The sequence below is a fragment of the Rhea pennata genome, chromosome 32 (genome assembly GCF_028389875.1).
Source record: "Rhea pennata isolate bPtePen1 chromosome 32, bPtePen1.pri, whole genome shotgun sequence".
In the NCBI taxonomy this organism is placed as follows: domain Eukaryota; kingdom Metazoa; phylum Chordata; class Aves; order Rheiformes; family Rheidae; genus Rhea; species Rhea pennata.
In genome coordinates, this window is record NC_084694.1 from 1,027,745 (window position 1) to 1,044,518 (window position 16,774).

The 16,774-nt window shown below is 71.1% G+C and overlaps 2 protein-coding genes across 2 annotated transcripts in view; one reads left to right on the top strand and one right to left on the bottom strand.

The window, feature by feature from the left end:
• Positions 1–1,602, bottom strand: part of SAMD4B (sterile alpha motif domain containing 4B) — a 1,861-nt gene extending 259 nt beyond the window's left edge. The window contains exons 1-2 of the mRNA XM_062598205.1: positions 1,010–1,602; positions 63–539 (exon numbers count right to left, since the gene is read on the bottom strand). Coding sequence (XP_062454189.1) covers positions 63–539; positions 1,010–1,205 — 673 coding nt within the window. The 5' untranslated portion in view covers positions 1,206–1,602. The remainder of the gene's footprint in view (positions 1–62; positions 540–1,009) is intronic.
• Positions 1,603–11,414: 9,812 nt separating this feature from the next.
• Positions 11,415–15,590, top strand: LRFN1 (leucine rich repeat and fibronectin type III domain containing 1). The gene is given in 7 exon segments (XM_062598206.1): positions 11,415–11,444; positions 11,446–11,920; positions 11,923–12,069; positions 12,128–12,657; positions 12,660–12,826; positions 14,801–15,198; positions 15,439–15,590. Coding segments are annotated over 7 exon segments (1,899 nt in total).
• Positions 15,591–16,774: the final 1,184 nt, after the last annotated feature.

The following is a 16,774-nucleotide window of genomic DNA, read 5'->3' on the forward strand; positions in this document are numbered from 1 at the left end:
CCCCGCCCCCACCCCACCCACCCACCCCCCCCCCCCAACCCCGGCCGCTTCCCCCCGCTCACCTGGGCTGCCGCCGCCGAGGCTGTTGACGGCGGCGGGCCCGGAGCCGCCGGCCGAGTGGAAGGGCGAATGCCCGTTCTCGCGGGGCGCTTTGTCCTGCCAGCCGGCGCCCAGGTCGCCCAGGGCGGCCTCGCCGGGGCCCTGCCACTCGTCGGAGCCCTGGCGCGAGTGGAAAGCGGCCTCGGGGCGGCCGCGGGCGCCGTAGGCGCCGGCCAGCCGCTCTTCCAGGTGCCCGAGCCACAGCGCCAGGGAGTTGCGGTCGTCCAGGGTGGTGGCGGGGTGGATGAGGGCGTAGGAGAGCAGCTGCCGGCTCTCCTCCACGAACTCGTTGCTCTCGATGGAGTAAGCGAGCACCTTCTGCAGCAGCTTCATGTACTCGGCCTTGGCCTCGGCGTTGCCCGGCTGCAGCAGCGGCAGGTGCGAGAGCAGCAGCGAAATCGCCTTCTCCTTCGGCTCCTGCGGCCACTGGCTGATGACGGCTGCCGAGAGGGGAGGGGGGGGGGGCGAGAGGCGGCTGAGAGCTTCCCGCCCCGGCGCCGCAACCCCCTGCTCCGGGCACCGCGGCAGCTCCTCTCCCCTCGGGAAAGTAACCGGGGGAAACGGGGGGGGGGGGGGGGCGAAGCGACGGCGAAGTCGTCGCGGGGTGGGGAAAACGACCTTTTCTCCCGGCAGGGAAAAAGCGAGCCGGGTGCCGGGGGCTCCCCGGCGCGGCAGGAAGGAAGCGGCGGAGCCGCGCGGCTCCGGGGAGAGGGCGCCCGAGCCCCCGGGCCCGGCTCCAGGAATGCCAGGAATGCAAACAGCCCCGAGGAAACCGCCCCGGGTCGGAGCGCGGGCGGCGGGGGGGGGGGGGGGGGGGGGCTCCGCTTTTCCCTCTTCGCGGGCGCGCGGGGACGAGGGCGAGGAAGGGAAGACCGCGGAGCCGGAGGCGTCGGGCGCCCGGGCGACTCACCGGCGCTGTTGGCTTCGGCCTCGAGGACGTGGATCTCGGCGCAGTCGGCCAGCGAGTGCTCGAGGCAGAGCTGCAGGAAGCGGGCCTGGGTGCGGGTGACGCGCTTGAGCAGCGAGAGCAGGGCCACGGTCTGCTCGCACTCGTTCCAGCCCTTGAACCACCCCGCCAGGATCCCCACCTGGTCCCGGAACATCATGGTGGCGGCGGGAGCGGGTGGCGGCGGCGAGGAGGAGGAGGAGGAGGAGGAGGAGGAAGATGAGACGACGCGGGGCCCGGCCGTGGCGCCGCTCACATGGTTTCGGCTCGGCGGCCGGCCGCGGCTCAGCGCGTCCCCCCCCCGCCCCAACCCCAACGCCCCGGGGCTCCGCGGCGCCCGGGCGAGGATCCTTCAGCGGCGGCGGCAGGGGCGGCCACCCCCCACACCCCCCCGAGGCGGGGTGGGCAGGCGGCGGTGGGGGGGGCGGCTCCGGCCGGGTCCCCCCCCCGGCGTCGCTGCGCGGCCCCGGAGAGCCCCGGAGATCCCTGCGGAGAGAACGGAGACGGGGCGGCGTCACGGCACCGCCGGGACCAGCTGGGCGGGGGGGCCAGTTCAGCCCCCCCCCCCACAGCACTACTGGGACCAGCTCAGCCCTCACCCCCCTCAGTGCTACTTGGACTGGGCGGGGGCCCAGTTCAGCTCCTTGGTGCTACTGGGACCGGGTGGGGGGCCCAGCTCAGCCCTCACCCCCCCCCAGTGCTACTTGGACTAGGCGGGGGCCCAGTTCAGCTCCCTGGTGCTACTGGGACCGGGTGGGGGGCCCAGCTCAGCCCCCCCCCCCACTACTGACACTGGGTGGGGGGCAGTTCAGCCCCCTCAGTGCAACTGGGACAGTGTTAGGGGCCCAGTTCAGCCCCCCCCCGGGGACATCCAGGATGATCTGGTGGACCCAGTTCAGCCCCCTCAGTGCTACTGGGACTGGGTGGGGGGGCCCCGCTCAGCCCCATGGCGCCAGGCTCCGCCCCTTGGCCCCAGAGCTGGTGGAGGCTCCCAGCAGCACCCCGATCCCCGGGAGGGGGGGGGGCAGAGGTAGCAGATTTGGGGCCCGACCTGGGGAACGTGGGGGTCACGGGCATCCTAGGACTGGGGGGGGGGGTCAGTCTGGGGGACGTGGGGCTCTCAGGACTGTGGGGGGTCCCAGCCCAGGAGACTTGGGGGTCCCGGGCATCCCAGGACCGGGGGAGGCTGAGCCTGCGGGATGTGGGGGGGGGGGGGGTCTTGGGCATCCCAGGACCGGGAGGGGGGGGGTCCCAGCCTGGGGGGCGGTGGGGGTCCCAGGCATCCCGAGGGTCCCACCCAGCGGGCATGGGGGGGGAGGGCTCCATCAACCATGGGGGTCCAGCCTAGGGGATGCCGGGGGGGGGGGGTCCAGAGACCGTGGGGGTCTGGCTTAGGGAATATGGGGGGTGGGGGGGAGGCTGGAACCAGGGGGTCCGAGAGATGCAGGGGCCATCGGGGCCCCACCGGGCGGGGGGGGGGGGGGGTCCCGGGCATCCCCGGACCGTGAGGGTCCCGGTGTGACGAAGGGTCTCGGGGCGGGGGGGGTCCCCGAAGGTCCTGGCCGGGGGGGGGGGGGGATCCGCGAGGGCGTGGCGGCGCCACGGGGGTCGAGGTGAACGGGTAGAGACCCCGGTAGCTTCGCTGTCCGTACCGGCGGCGGGAACGAGGACCGGGCCCGGCCCCGCGGGGGGGGAGGGGGCGGTAGGCGGGATCGCCCCGGAACCGGGACCGGGGGGGGGGGGGAGAGGTGGGATCGCCCCAGAACCGGGACCGGCGGGGGGAGGCGGGATCGCCCCAGAACCGGGACAGGGCCGGGGAGGCGGGGGATCGCCCCGGGACCGGGGGGGGGGGGGAGAGGTGGGATCGCCCCAGAACCGGGACCGGGGGGGAGGCGGATCGCCCCAGAACCGGCGGGGGGAGGCGGGATCGTCCCGGAACCGGGACCGTCCCGGAAAGGGACCGGGGTCGTTGCTAGCGGGGAGGATCGTACCGGGCGCTATACTGGGAGGAGCCCGGTACCGGAGCGGGGCGGTCGCGGAGAACGGGCGGGGCCGGGCTCAGAACCGGGGGTTGGGGGGGGGGGGAGGGTGCTGGCCTGAGCCCGGTACCGGAAGGGGAGCGGAACCGGCCCAGGCCCGGGCCCGGGCCCGGCGCGGCGAGGGGAGGGCCCGGCCGGTGGCCCGGGCGCGGAGGGGGCGGCTCGCGGCCGCGGAGGGGCTCGGCCGCGGCCCCGGCGCGCTCCCCGGGGCGGCCCCGCACTCACCGCCGCCGCCGCGGCCCGTCGGGCCCCGCCAGCCGCACACCGAGGCGCCGTAGCCGCCGCGCAACGTCAGCGCGCACGGCACGCACGCACGCGTCACCGCGCCTGCGCGCGCGCCGGCGCACCCGCGCGCGCCCCGCCCCTTCCGCCGCCCGCCAACCAATCAGACTGCGCTCGGGGGCGCCGCTTCCGGCCGGGGGAGAGCGGGGGGGCCCCCCCCCCGCCAAACCCGCGCCGCCCGCCCCGCCCCCGCCTCCGATTGGTCCGCGCCGGTGTCCGTCGGCGGCGGCGCAGCCAATGGGAGCGCGGGGGGCGCGGGCGGCGACGTCGGGCGCGGCGAGGGAGCCGCGGGTGTCGCGCCGGCCCCGCCCCCCTCGTTAGGCCCCGCCCCCCTCGTTAGGCCCGCCCCCCTCGTTTTGGCCCCGCCCCCTCGTTTTGGCCCCGCCCCCCCAGTTACCCTTAGCTCTACTGCTCCAGGGGGTCCCCGACGTCCCCAGGGTCCCCCCGGGGGGGTCCCCAGGGTGCCCCGACGGCCCCAACGCGTCCCTGACGCTCCCCCCCCCCCCCAGACGTTCCAGGGGCCTCGCCGTCGTCCCCAACGTGTCCCCGGTGTCCCCAACACCCCCCAGGGGTCCCAACGTGTCCCCAACGTCCCCGAGGTCCTCAGGGTCTCAATGTGTCCCCAACGTCCCCGTCGTCCCTGATGTCCTCAGGGGGTCCCCGGGGTCCCCGTCATCCCCCAAGTATCCCTGGTGTCCCCAACAGCCCCCAAGGTGTCCCCAGGGTCCCCAACGTGTCCCTGGTGCCCCCTCTGCGTCCCCAACATCGGCAGCGTGTCCCGACAGCCCCAGAATCCCGGTGTGTCCCTGATGTCCCCGGCGTCCCAGGGTGTCCCCAGCATCCCCAGTGTGTCCCCAGCATCTCCAGCAGGCCGAGGGCAGTGAGGTCCGTAGGTGAGAGCCGGGCCCGGGGTGGACAGACGGATGGATGGAGGGACGGACACGGACACATGGAGGGATGATGGAGGGATGGATGGGGGGATGGAGGGATGGGCACGGACACAGGCATGGATGGAGGGATGGAGAGATGGATGGAGGGATGGACATAAGCGCAGGGATGGGGGGATGGATGGAGGGATGGATGAGGATGGACACGGACACAGGCATGGATGAAGGGATGGAGGGATGGATGGAGGGATGGACATGGACACAGGCATGGATGAAGGGATGGAGGGATGGATGGAGGGATGGATGGAGGGATGGATGGAGGGATGGCACGGACACAGGGATGGATGGAGGGATGGAGGGATGGATGGAGGGATGGATGGAGGGATGGATGGAGGGATGGGCACGGACACAGCATGGATGAAGGGATGGAGGGATGGATGGAGGGATGGATGGAAGGATGGATGGAGATGGACACAGGCATGGATGAAGGGATGGAGGATGGATGGAGGGATGGATGGAGGGATGGATGGAGATGGACACAGGCATGGATGAAGGGATGGAGGGATGGATGGAGGGATGGATGGAGGGATGGACATGGACACAGGCATGGATGAAGGGATGGAGGGATGGATGGAGGGATGGATGGAGGGATGGACATGGACACAGGCATGGATGAAGGGATGGAGGGATGGATGGAGGGATGGATGGAGGGATGGATGGAGATGGACACAGGCATGGATGAAGGGATGGAGGATGGATGGAGGGATGGATGGAGGGATGGATGAGGGATGGGCACGGACACAGGGATGGATGGAGGCATGGAGGGATGGATGGAGGATGGACACGGACACAGGCATGGATGGAGGGATGGAGGGATGGATGAAGGAATGGACGTAGGCACAGGGATGGAGGGATGGAGGGAGGGATGGAGGGATGGAGGGAGGGATGGACACGGACACAGGGATAGAGGAACGGACGGAGCAACGGACATGGACAGAGGGACGGATGGAGGGAGGGACGGATGATGGGATGAATGAAGGAGCGGTGGAACGGAGGGAGGCACGGAGGGAGGGACGGTGGGATGGCAAGGTGGAAGGAGGGAGGGACGGACGGAAGGACAGACGGAGGGAGGGACAGAAGGAGGGAGGGAGGGAGGGAGGGAAGGATGGAGGAGGGGGGGGGTGGCCGGAGGCTCCTGCCCCACGCAGAGGCCCCGCCCCCTCCGCCCCACCCCCTCGCGCGTGGCCCCGCCCCGCCCTTTCCGCCCCGCCCCCTCCAAGGCGACTCCGCCCCCCCCCCCCCTCGCGCGTGGCCCCGCCCCCCGCCCCGCCCCGCCCCGCCCCGGCGGCTCTGCGGGCTCCGGAGCGGCGAGCAGCGGCCTGCGCGCCGCTGCCGCCCCCCCCCCCACCCCTCCCAGCCCGGCCCGGCCCGGTCCGGCCCGGCCCGGTCCAGCCCGGCCGGCGCCCCCCCCCCCGGGCCCAGCGTCCCCCCCCCCGGCCCCCGCCCCGCATCCCGGCATCCCGGTATCCCGACCCCCCCCCCCCCCAGCATCCCGGTGTCCTGGTCCTACCCCCCCCCCCAGCATCCCGGTACCTCCCGCATCCCGGTGCATCCCGGTCCCCCCGCCCCCCCCCCCCAATCCCGGCCCCCCCCCCCGCCGTCTCCATCCCGGCCCTCCCGCCAATCCCAGTTCCCCCTCCCCAATCCCGATCCCCCCCCCCCAGCCCATCCCGGTTCTCGGGCCCCCCCCGCCCCCCACCGCTGCCTCCCGCCGCATCCCGTACCGACGTCGCCGCCCCCCCCCGCCCCCCCCCCGCTCCGCCGCCCATGGGCCCCCGGCGCGGCGAGGCCTGACCGGGCCCCGGGGCCCCCCCCGACTCCGCGCCGCCCCCCCCCCGCCCCGCGCCCCCCGGCAGCGGCCCGCGGAGCCGCCATGGGAGCGGCCGGGGGCTGAGCCCCCCCCAGGTACCGGGCACCGGGGGGGGGGGGGGACCCGGTTACCGGGGGGGGACCGGGATGCGGGGGGGGGGCCTGGACCGGGGGAGGGGGCAGATTTGGGGGGGGCGGTAAGTGGGGAGGGGGGGCAGTTACCGGGGGGGGGAACCGGGATGCGGGGGGAGGGGCGGTAGATCTGGGGGGGGGGCAGTTACCGGGGGGGGGGGCAGGACCGGTTACCGGGGGGGGGGGAGGGGGGCAGATGCTGGGGGGGGCACCGGGACCCCCCCCCCGTGCTGCGACACACGGGTTGGGGAGGGCGTGGGGGGAGCTGTGCGTGTGTGATTGCGCTATGGGGGCTTGCACACGCGTGTGCACGGGTGTGTGCGCACTGTGGGGGCTTGCATGCGCGTGTGCATGGGTGTGCGCACTATGGGGGCTTGCACGCGCGTGTGCATGGGTGTGTGATTGCACTATGGGGGCCTGCACACGCGTGTGCATGGGTGTGTGCGCTATGACTTGCACACACGTGTGCATGGGTATGCACACTATGGGGGCTTGCACGCACGTGTGCATGGGTGTGTGATTGCGCTATGGGCTTGCACACTTGTGTGCATGCATGTGTGAACTGTGGAGGCTTGCACACGCATGTGCATGGGTGTGCACACTATGGGGGCTTGCTCACGTGTGTGCCTGCATGTCTGATATCGCTATGGGGGCTTGCACACACCTGTGCATGGGTGTGAGCACTATGGGAGCTTGCTCATGTGTGTGCATGCACGTCTGATATCACTATGGGGGCTTGCACAAGAGTGTGCATGCGTGTGCACACCAAGGGGGCTTGCACATGTGTGTGCATGCATGTGTGATTGTGCTATGGGGGCCTGCACACGCGTGTGCATGGGTGTGCGCACTGTGGGGGCTTGCACGCGCGTGTGCATGGGTGTGTGATTGCACTATGGGGGCCTGCACACGCGTGTGCATGGGTGTGTGCGCTATGGGCTTGCACACACGTGTGCATGGTATGCACACTATGGGGCTTGCACGCACGTGTGCATGGGTGTGTGATTGCGCTATGGGCTTGCACACTTGTGTGCATGCATGTGTGAACTGTGGAGGCTTGCACACGCATGTGCATGGGTGTGCACACTATGGGGGCTTGCTCACATGTGTGTGTGCATGTCTGATATCGCTATGGGGGCTTGCACATGCGTGTGCATGGGTGTGCACACTATGGGGGCTTGCACACACCTGTGCATGGGTGTGAGCACTATGGGAGCTTGCTCATGTGTGTGCATGTGTGTCTGATATCACTGTGGGGGCTTGCACAAGAGTGTGCATGTGTGTGCACACCAAGGGGGCTTGCACATGTGTGTGCATGCATGTGTGATTGTGCTATGGGGGGCTTGCACACATGTGTGCATGGGTGTGCGCACTATGGGTGCTTGCATGTATGTGTGATTGCACTATGGGGGCTCGCACAAGCTTGTGTTGAGTGTGGCACGCTATGGGGGCTTGCACACACGTGCATGAGTGTGTGATTGTGCTATGGGGGCTTGCACAAGCGTGTGCATGGATGTGCCGCACTATGGGGCTTGCACACGTGTGTGCATGCGTGTGTGATTGCACTATGGGGGCTTGCACATGCGTGTGCATTGGTGTGCACAGTCTGGGGGCTTTCACAGGTGTGTGCATGCACATGTGATTGCACTGTGGGGGCTTGCACACGTGTGTGCATTGCTGTGCGCACTATGGGGCTTGCACACATGTGTGCATGCATGTGTGATTGCGCTATAGGGGCTTGCACACACGTGTGCATTGCTGTGAGCACTATGGGGGCTTGCACACATGTGCAGCCATGTGTGATTGCGCTATGGGGGCTTGCACACGTGTGTGCATGGGTGTGCACAGTGTGGGGGTGTGCACGGGTGTGCGCACCATGGGGGGCTTGCACACACGTGTGTATGGATATGCACACTACAGCATCTTGCACGCTCGTGTGCGTGCATGTGTGCACCGGGGGGGGCAGGGGGACCCACGGAGGGGACACAGGGACAGGCTGTACTGGGCTGTACTGGGCTGTACTGGGCTACCCTGGAGCATTTGGGGCCGTACTAGGTTGTACTAGGTTGTACTGGGCCGTACTGCTCTGTCCTGCACCATACTGGGTTATGCTGGGTTATACTGGCTTAGCCAGTTCGTACTGCTCTGCACTGGACTGTAGTGGGCTGTACTGGGCCTCATGGGGTTGTACACAGCTGTGCAAGGCTATACTGGGGTGTACTGGGCCATACTGGGACAGCTGGGGCTGAGCTGAACCATACTGGGCTGTACTGGATCACACTGGGCTGGGCTGAGTTGTATTGGGCTAAACTGGTTAATACTGGGCTGTACTGGGGCATGCTAGGCCATACTGGGCTGCACTGGATTGTACTGGGCCTCATAGGGCTATACTGGCTTATACTGGGCTGTGCTGGGCCATACTGGGTTATATTGGGTTATACTGCTCTGTATTGGGCTACACTGGGTTGTACTGGTTGTACCAGACCATAGTGGGCTGTACTGGACCATACTGGGCTGTATTGGTTTGTACTGGGTTCTACTGGGCCACATTGGTCTGTTTGGGGTTATAGTGGGCCATACTGGGCTGTACTGGGTTGTATAGTAGTGTTGTGGGCTGTACTGGGTTATACTGGTCTCTACTGTCCTGTTCGGGCTTGTACTGGGCCATACTGGGTCATACTGGCTGTACTAGGCAGCGCAGAGCTGTACTGGTCCTGTGTTGGATCATACTGTGTTGTACTGGGCCGTATGAAGTTACATTGGGTTATACTGGTCTGTACTAGGCCATACTGGGCAGCACTGGGCCATCGTGGGAAGTGCTGGGCACTTCCTGGCTGCACCAGCTTGTACTGGGCCATACTGGGTGGTGCTGGGTTGTACTGGCTCATACTAGTACTGGTTTGTACTGGTTAATACTGCTTTGTACTGGTGGGTACTGGTCCATACAGGTGGGTATTGGGCCATACTGGTGGGTACTGGTGGGTACAGGCCGTACTGGTGGGTAGTAGGTCATTTTGGGCCATACTGGTCCATCTTGGTGAGTGTTGGGCCATACTGGTGGGTACTGGTCTGTATTGGTGCCTGCTGGTGCATCCTGGTTGGTACTGGTCCATACTGCAGGTGCTGATGGGGTACAGGTCTGTATTGGTCTGCGCTGGTGGGTGCTGGTGTGTTCTGGGGGTGCTGGTCCATACTGGTCCGTGCTGGTGCATCCTGGGGGTGCTGGTCCATGCTCGTCCATGCTGGTGCATCCTGGAGGTGCTGGTTCATACTGGTCCATACTGGTCCATCCTGGTGGGTGCTGGTGCACCTAGGGGTGCTGGTTCATCCTGGTCCATGCTGGGGGGTGCGGTTGCGTCCGGGGGAGGCTGCTGGTCCATACCAGTGCATACTGGTCCATACCGGTCCATACTGGTCCATACTGGTCCATACCGGTGCATACCGGTGCATACTGGTCCATACTGGTCCATACTGGTGGGCGCAGTGGCTCAGCACCCTCCTTCCCCGCAGGCACCGGAGGCGGCGGTGGCGCCCGGCAGCACCATGGAGCCCTGAGCACGGGTAGGTGCGGGGGGGGGGGGACACGCCTCGCACACGCCTCGCACACGCCTCGCACACGCCCTCGCACACGCCTCGCACACGCTGTGTCACCCGCCCCGCTACAACGCGCCGCGCTCGTCACCCCGCCCCGTTGCAACGTGCAGCGCCGTGCGCGTCGCCCCGCCCCGCCGCCCCGCGCCCCGCCCGCCCCGCGTCCCGCCCCGCCGTGCCACGTGTCACCGCCCCCGTCACCCGCCCCGTCACCCGCCCCGCTACAACGCGCCACGCTCGTCACCCGCCCCGTTGCAACGTGCAGCGCTGTGCGTGCCGCCCGCCCCGTCGCCCCGCGTCCCGCCCCGCCGTGCCACGTGTCACCCGCCCCGTCACCCGCCCCGCTACAACGCGCCGCGCTCGTCACCCGCCCCGTTGCAACGTGCAGCGCCGCGCGCGCGCCGCCCCGCCCCGCCGCCCCGCGCCCGTCACCCCGCGTCCCGCCGCCCCGCGCCCGTCGCCCCGCGCCCGCCGCCCCGCGTCCCGCCCTGCCCCGCCGCCCCGCCGCGCCGCGGTGCCCGCCGCCCCGCCGCAGCACCCACCGGCCCGCGCGCCCATCCCGCCGCCCTGCGCCCATCGCCCGCCCCGTCCCGCCGCCCCGTCCTGCGTCCCGGCCCGCTGTCCCGCCGCCCGCGCCCATCACCCGCCCTGTCGCCCCACCGTCCCGCCGCCCCGCGCCCGTCGCCCGCCCCATCCCGCCGCCCCGCGCCCGTCCCGCCGCCCCACCCCGCCGCGGCGCCCGCCCTCCCGCCGCCCCGCGCCCGTCGCCCGCCCCGTCCCGCCGCCCCATCGCGCCACCCCGCGTCCCGTCCCGCCGTCCCGCCGCCCCGCGCCTGTCGCCCCGTCCCCGCCGCCCCGCGTCCCGTCCCGCCACCCCACCCCGATGCGGCGCCCACCGTCCCGCCGCCCACGCCCGTCGCCCGCCCCGTCCTGACGCCCCGCGCCCCGTCCCGCCGCCCCGCCGCGCCGCGGCGCCCGCCGTCCCGCCGCCCCGCGCCCCGTCCCGCCGCCCCGGGCCCGTCGCCCGCCCCGTCCCGCCGCCCCATCGCGCCGGCCCCCGCGCCCCGTCCCACCGCCCCGCCGCGCCACGGCGCCCACCGTCCCGCTGCCCCACACCCGTCGCCCGCCCCGTCCTGCCGCCCCGCGCCCCGTCCCGCCACCCTGCTGCGCCGCGGCGCCTGCCCTCCCGCCACCCCGTGCCCCATCCCGCCGCCCCGCGCCCGTCGCCCGCCCCGTCCCGCCACCCCATCGCGCCGCCCAGCGCCCCGTCCTGCCGCCCCGCCGCGCCGCGGCACCCGCCGTCCCGCTGCCCCGCACCCGTCGCCCACCCCATCGCGCCACCCCCCGCCCCGTCCCGCCGCCCCGCGCCCCGTCCCGCCGCGCCGCGGCGCCCGCCCTCCCGCCGCCCCGCGCCCGTCGCCCGCCCCGTCCCGCCGCCCCGCCGCGCCGCGGCGCCCGCCGTCCCGCCTGCCCCGCGCCCCGACGCCGCCGTTGTGCCTCCGTCCCGCAGCGCCGGGGCGGGCGGCGGCGGCGGCGGCGGCGGCGGCGGCGGCGGCGGCACCGCGAGGCGCCATGGCCAAGCTGCTGGTTTCGCTGGTGGTGCTTGGGCGCCGTGGCTCGGCCGCAGGCGCAAGCCCGCTGCCCGGGCCGCTGCATCTGCCCGGCGGCCGCTCCCAACCCGACGCTGCTCTGCGCCAAGACGGGGCTCCTCTTCGTGCCTCCCGCCATCGACCGGCGCACCGTGGAGCTCCGCCTCACCGACAACTTCATCGCCGCCGTCCGCCGGCTCGATTTCTTCGCCAACATGACCAGCTTGGTGCACCTCACGTTGTCCCGCAACACCATCAGCCACGTGGCGCCGGGCGCCTTCGCCGACCTGCGCGCCCTCCGCGCCCTCCACCTCGACGGCAACCGGCTGCTGGCGCTGGGCGGCGCGCAGCTGCGCGGCTTGGCCAGCCTCCGCCGCCTCATCCTGGCCAACAACCAGCTGGGTCGCATCGAGGCGGCCGCTTTCGAGTCCTTCGTGGCCACCGTGGAGGACCTGGACCTGTCCTACAACAACTTGGCCACGGTGCCCTGGAAGCCATCGGCGCCATGGCCAGCCTCAACACGCTCACGCTCGACCACAACCTGCTGGAGCGCGTGGCGCCCGGCGCGCTCGCCCGCCTGCCCAAGCTGGCGCGTCTCGACGTCACCGCCAACCGCTTGCGCACGTTGCCGGAGCCCGGCGGCGCCGGCGGCATCATCGGCGGTGATGGTGATGGTGGCGGGCGGCGGCGGCGGAGGCGGCGGACGCCCGGCGCGGCTCAGCTTGGCGCTCGGCGGCAACCCGTTGCATTGCAACTGCGAGCTGCTGTGGTTACGGCGCCGGGCGCCCGCCGGCGCCGGCGCCGGTTTGGAGACGTGCGCCACGCCGGCGCGTTTGGCCGACCGGCCACTTTGGGCTGTGCCGGAGGAGGAATTCGTTTGCCAAGCGCCTTCGATCACGCGGGCTCGAGCAAGCGCCGGCGCCGTGCTGCAGGGCCAGGCGGTGAGCGTGGGCTGCGCGGCTGCCGGCGACCCGCCGCCGGCGTTGCGCTGGTTGGCGCCCGACGGCAGCCCCGTGCGCAACGGCACCCGCCGGGCGCTGCGGCCCGACGGCACCCTGGAGCTGCGCGCCGCCACGCTGGGCGACCACGGCGCTTTCACCTGCGTGGCCTCCAACGCCGCCGGCGAGGCCGCCGCTCCCGTGGCCCTGGCCGTGCTGCCGCTGCCGCTGCCCGCCGCCCGCCCGCCGCCCGCCGCCAGCCCCTCCGACATGGCGCGCGCCCACGCCGCCGCCGCGCCGGCAACGATAGCCGGCCGCCCGGGCAGCGGCGCGTCGTGGCCGCCGAGCTCACCGCCTCCTCGGCCCGCATCCGCTGGCCCGCCCAGCGCCACGTGCCCGGCGTCCGCATGTACCAGATCCAGTACAACAGCTCCCTGGACGACAGCCTCGTCTACCGGTGAGCGCGGCGGCGGCGCGGGGCTGCGCGGCGTTGCACGGCCGGGCACGGTGCTGGGCGGAGGGTGCGCGGCGGTGCCGGCGGGTGGTGCACGGCGCTGCACGTCCCGGCACCGTGCTGCCGGGGGTTGCACGGTGGTGCGCACCGGTGCACGGTGCTGCAAGCGGGTGCACGGCGTTGCACAGCGGTGCGCAGCGTTGCGCACCAGTGCACGGTGCTGCAAGCGGGTGCACGGCGTTGCATGGGGGTGCACAGCATTGCACACCAGTGCACGGTGCTGCAAGCGGGTGCACGGCGTTGCACGGGGGTGCGCAGCATTGCACACCAGTGCACGGTGCTGCAAGCGGGTGCACGGCGTTGCACGGGGGTGCGCAGCATTGCATGGGGGTGCACAGCATTGCACACCAGTGCACAGTGCTACAAGCGGGTGCACAGCATTGCACGGGGGTGCACAGCATTGCACACCAGTGCACAGTGCTGCAAGCAGGTGCGCAGCGTTGCACAGGGGTGTGTGGCATTGCACACCGGTGCACAGCATTGCACACCGGTGCACAGTGCTGCAAGCGGGTGCACAGCGTTGCACAGCGGTGCACAATCCTACAAGCAGCTGCACGGCGTTGCACAGGGGTGCGCAGCGTTGCACAGCAGTGCACAGCATTGCACACCAGAGCACAGTACTGCAAGTGGGTGCACGGCGTTGCACAGGGCTGCGCAGCGTTGCACAACTGTGCACAGTGCTGCAAGCGGGTGCACGGCATTGCACAGCAGTGCACAATCCTACAAGTGGGTGCACGGCGTTGCACAGGGGTGCGCAGCGTTGCACAGGGGTGCACAGCATTGCACACCAATGCACAGTGCTGCAAGCAGGTGCGCGGCGTTGCACAGGGGTGCACAGCGTTGCACAGGGGTGCACAGCCCTGCACGGGCGTGCACAGCGGTGCACGGGGCTGCAGGGCGTTGCACTGCAGCGCTCGACGGGCGCGCAGCATTGCACGGTGACGCAGTGCTGCACACGTGGCGTTGCACAACGGGGCACACACGCCTGCGCCCGGCGCTGCACGCTGGTGTGTGGCGGGTGCACGTGGGCCAGGGCATCGCACGCTGCGGGTGAGGCGGCGCGTCGCAGCTCCGTGTGCAAGCTGGGGCGTTGCACCGCCGTGCGCGAGCCCCCGCGTCGCTCCGCTGCACGCGAGTGCCACCTGCGAGCAGGGACGTTGCACCTACACGTGCAAGGCCGTGCGTTGCACCAACACGTGCAATCCAGTGCGTTGCACCACCGCACACGAGCTGGGACGCTGCAGCGCCGTGTGCAAGCCCACACGTTGCACCACCGCGTGCGAGTCTGCGCACCACAGCGCCGTGTGCAAGTGCACGCCTTGCCCCGCCACGTGCAAGTCTGTGCATTGCACCAGTCCGTGCAAGCCAGCACCTTACACCACCGTGTGAGCTGCAACATTGCACTGCTGTGTGCGCGTCCGTGCGTTGTACCAGCATGCACGCCCTGATGCAGTGTGTGAGCACGCGTGAGCCAATGCATTGCACAAGCCGGTGTGCTGCACCAGCACACATGACCCTGGTGCACTGCACCATCATGGACAACCTGGTGCATTGCACCAGCATGCACAACCTGGTGCATTACACGAGCATCCGCGCACCAATGCATCGCACCAGCGCGCACAACTCGGTGCGTTGCACCAGCATGCACAACCTGGTGCATTGCACGAGCATCCGCGCACCAATGCACCGCACCAGCGCGCACAACTCGGTGCATTGCACCAGCATGCACAACCTGGTGCATTGCACGAGCATCCGCGCACCAATGCATCGCACCAGCGCGCACAACTTGCTGCATTGCACGAGTGTGCAATGCATTGCACCAGCACGTGCGACGCGGCAGCGCACGCTCCGTGCCCCACCCTGCGCCCCACTGACCCCCCCCCCCCCACCCATCTCCCCCCTCTTCCCCCCCGGCAGGATGATCCCGTCGTCCAGCAAGACCTTCGTGGTGACGGACCTGGCGGCGGGCCGCGAGTACGACCTGTGCGTGCTGGCGGTGTACGAGGACGGCGTGACGGCGCTGCCGGCGGCGCGGGCCGTGGGCTGCGTGCGCTTCGCCACGGCCGCCGGCGGCCCCCGCTGCCCCGCCGCCCGCCCCCACTTCCTGGGCGGCACCATCATCATCGTCATCGGCGGCGCCATCGCCGCCTCCGTCCTCGTCTTCATCCTCATCCTCACCGTGCGCTACAAGGCGGCCGGCGCCCGCCGGCACCCATCCGGCACCGCCGCCGCCGTGCACAGCGTCTGCTCCCAGACCAACGGCACCCGGGCGCCGGGTGCTGGGCGCCTCGACGACGTGGAGGCCGGGCTGGACGGCGAGGAAGAGCCGCCCGGCGCCGCGGCGGCGCCCGAAGCCGCGGCGGGCGCTGCACCGGCGGCGGGCGCTGCACCGGCGGCGGGCGTCGCGCCCATGGGCGTCGCACCCCTGGGTGTCGCAGCGGCGGCCGTTGCACCCGTGGGCGTTGCAGCGGCGGGCGTTGCACCCCTGGGCGTTGCACCCGCGGGCGCTGCGCCCCTGGGTGCCGCGGCGGCGGGCGCCGGGCGGCCGCGCCGCTCCTTCGACGGCGCCCGCGGGCTCTTCCCCAGCCACAGCTACCCGCGGCGCGCCCGGACGCGGCTGCGGGCCCCCGCCGGGCGCCTCGAGGCCCCCGCGCCCCGCCGGCCCGCCTTCGGCAGCACCGAGTGGATGCTCGAGAGCACCGTGTGAGCGGGCGCCCGCCCCGGCACCCCTGGGTGCTCGGGCGTCTCCCCCGGGGGCGCGAGCGCCTGTCGGGCACCCCTGGGTGCTTGTGAACATCCTTGGTGCCCCTGGGTGCTTGTGCATGTCCCTGGCACCCTTGGGTGCTCGTGCATACCCCTGGGTGCTTGTGCGTGTCCGTGGCTCCCTCATGTGCACAAGTGCTTGTTGGGCGCCCTTGGGTGCTTGTGCACATCCATGGCTCTCTTGGGTGCACGAGGGCTTGTTGGGCACCCTGGGGTGCTTGTGCATCTCCCTTGGGTGCACGAGTGCATGTCGGGGACCCCTGGGTCCTTGTGCGCATCCGTGGCACTGTTGGCTGCACGAGTGCGTGCCAGGCACCCTTGGGTGCTTGTGCACATCCGTGGCACCTCTGGGTGCCCGTGTGCATCCTTCGGTGCCTGCATGCGCCTCGGGCACCCCCAGGTGCACCCCAGCACTCCTGGGTGCCCACGGGTGCCTTGGCCACCCCCAGCACCCGTGCACACCCTTGGCACCTTGGGGTGCCCCGACACCCGGGTCCCACCCGGGGGCACCCGTGTGCCCCACCCCAGGGCACCCGTATGCACCCAGGGACCCGCGTGCACCCCGACACGTGTGCGCAATCCCCTGGATCCGCGTGCACCCCGACACGTGTGTGCAGACCCCGGGATCCACATGCACCCCAACACACGTGTGCAATACCCAGGACCGGTGTGCACCCGCCACGCGTGTGTGCAATGCCCGAGGATCCACGTGCACCCCGCCACACGTGTGCTATACCAGGACCGGTGTGCACCCGCCACGCGTGTGTGCAATGCCCGAGGATCCACGTGCACCCCGCCACACGTGTGCTATACCCAGGATGAGTGTGCACCTCGACACGCGTGTGCAATGCCCAGGACCCATGTGCGCCACGCGTGTGCGATGCCCGGGACCCACGTGCACCGCGACACGCGCGTGCAATCCCCGGGACCTGCGTGCACCCTGACACACGTGTGCAATGCCCGAGGATCCCCACGCGCCCCGCCACGCGTGTGCAATCCCCAGGACCCGCGTGCACCCTGACACACGTGTGCAATCCCCGGGAGCCGCGTGCGCCCCGCCACGCGCGTGCACGCCCCGGCACCCGCGGGTGCGCGCGGCCCGGCTCGCTCTTCCGCCGCGGTGCCTTA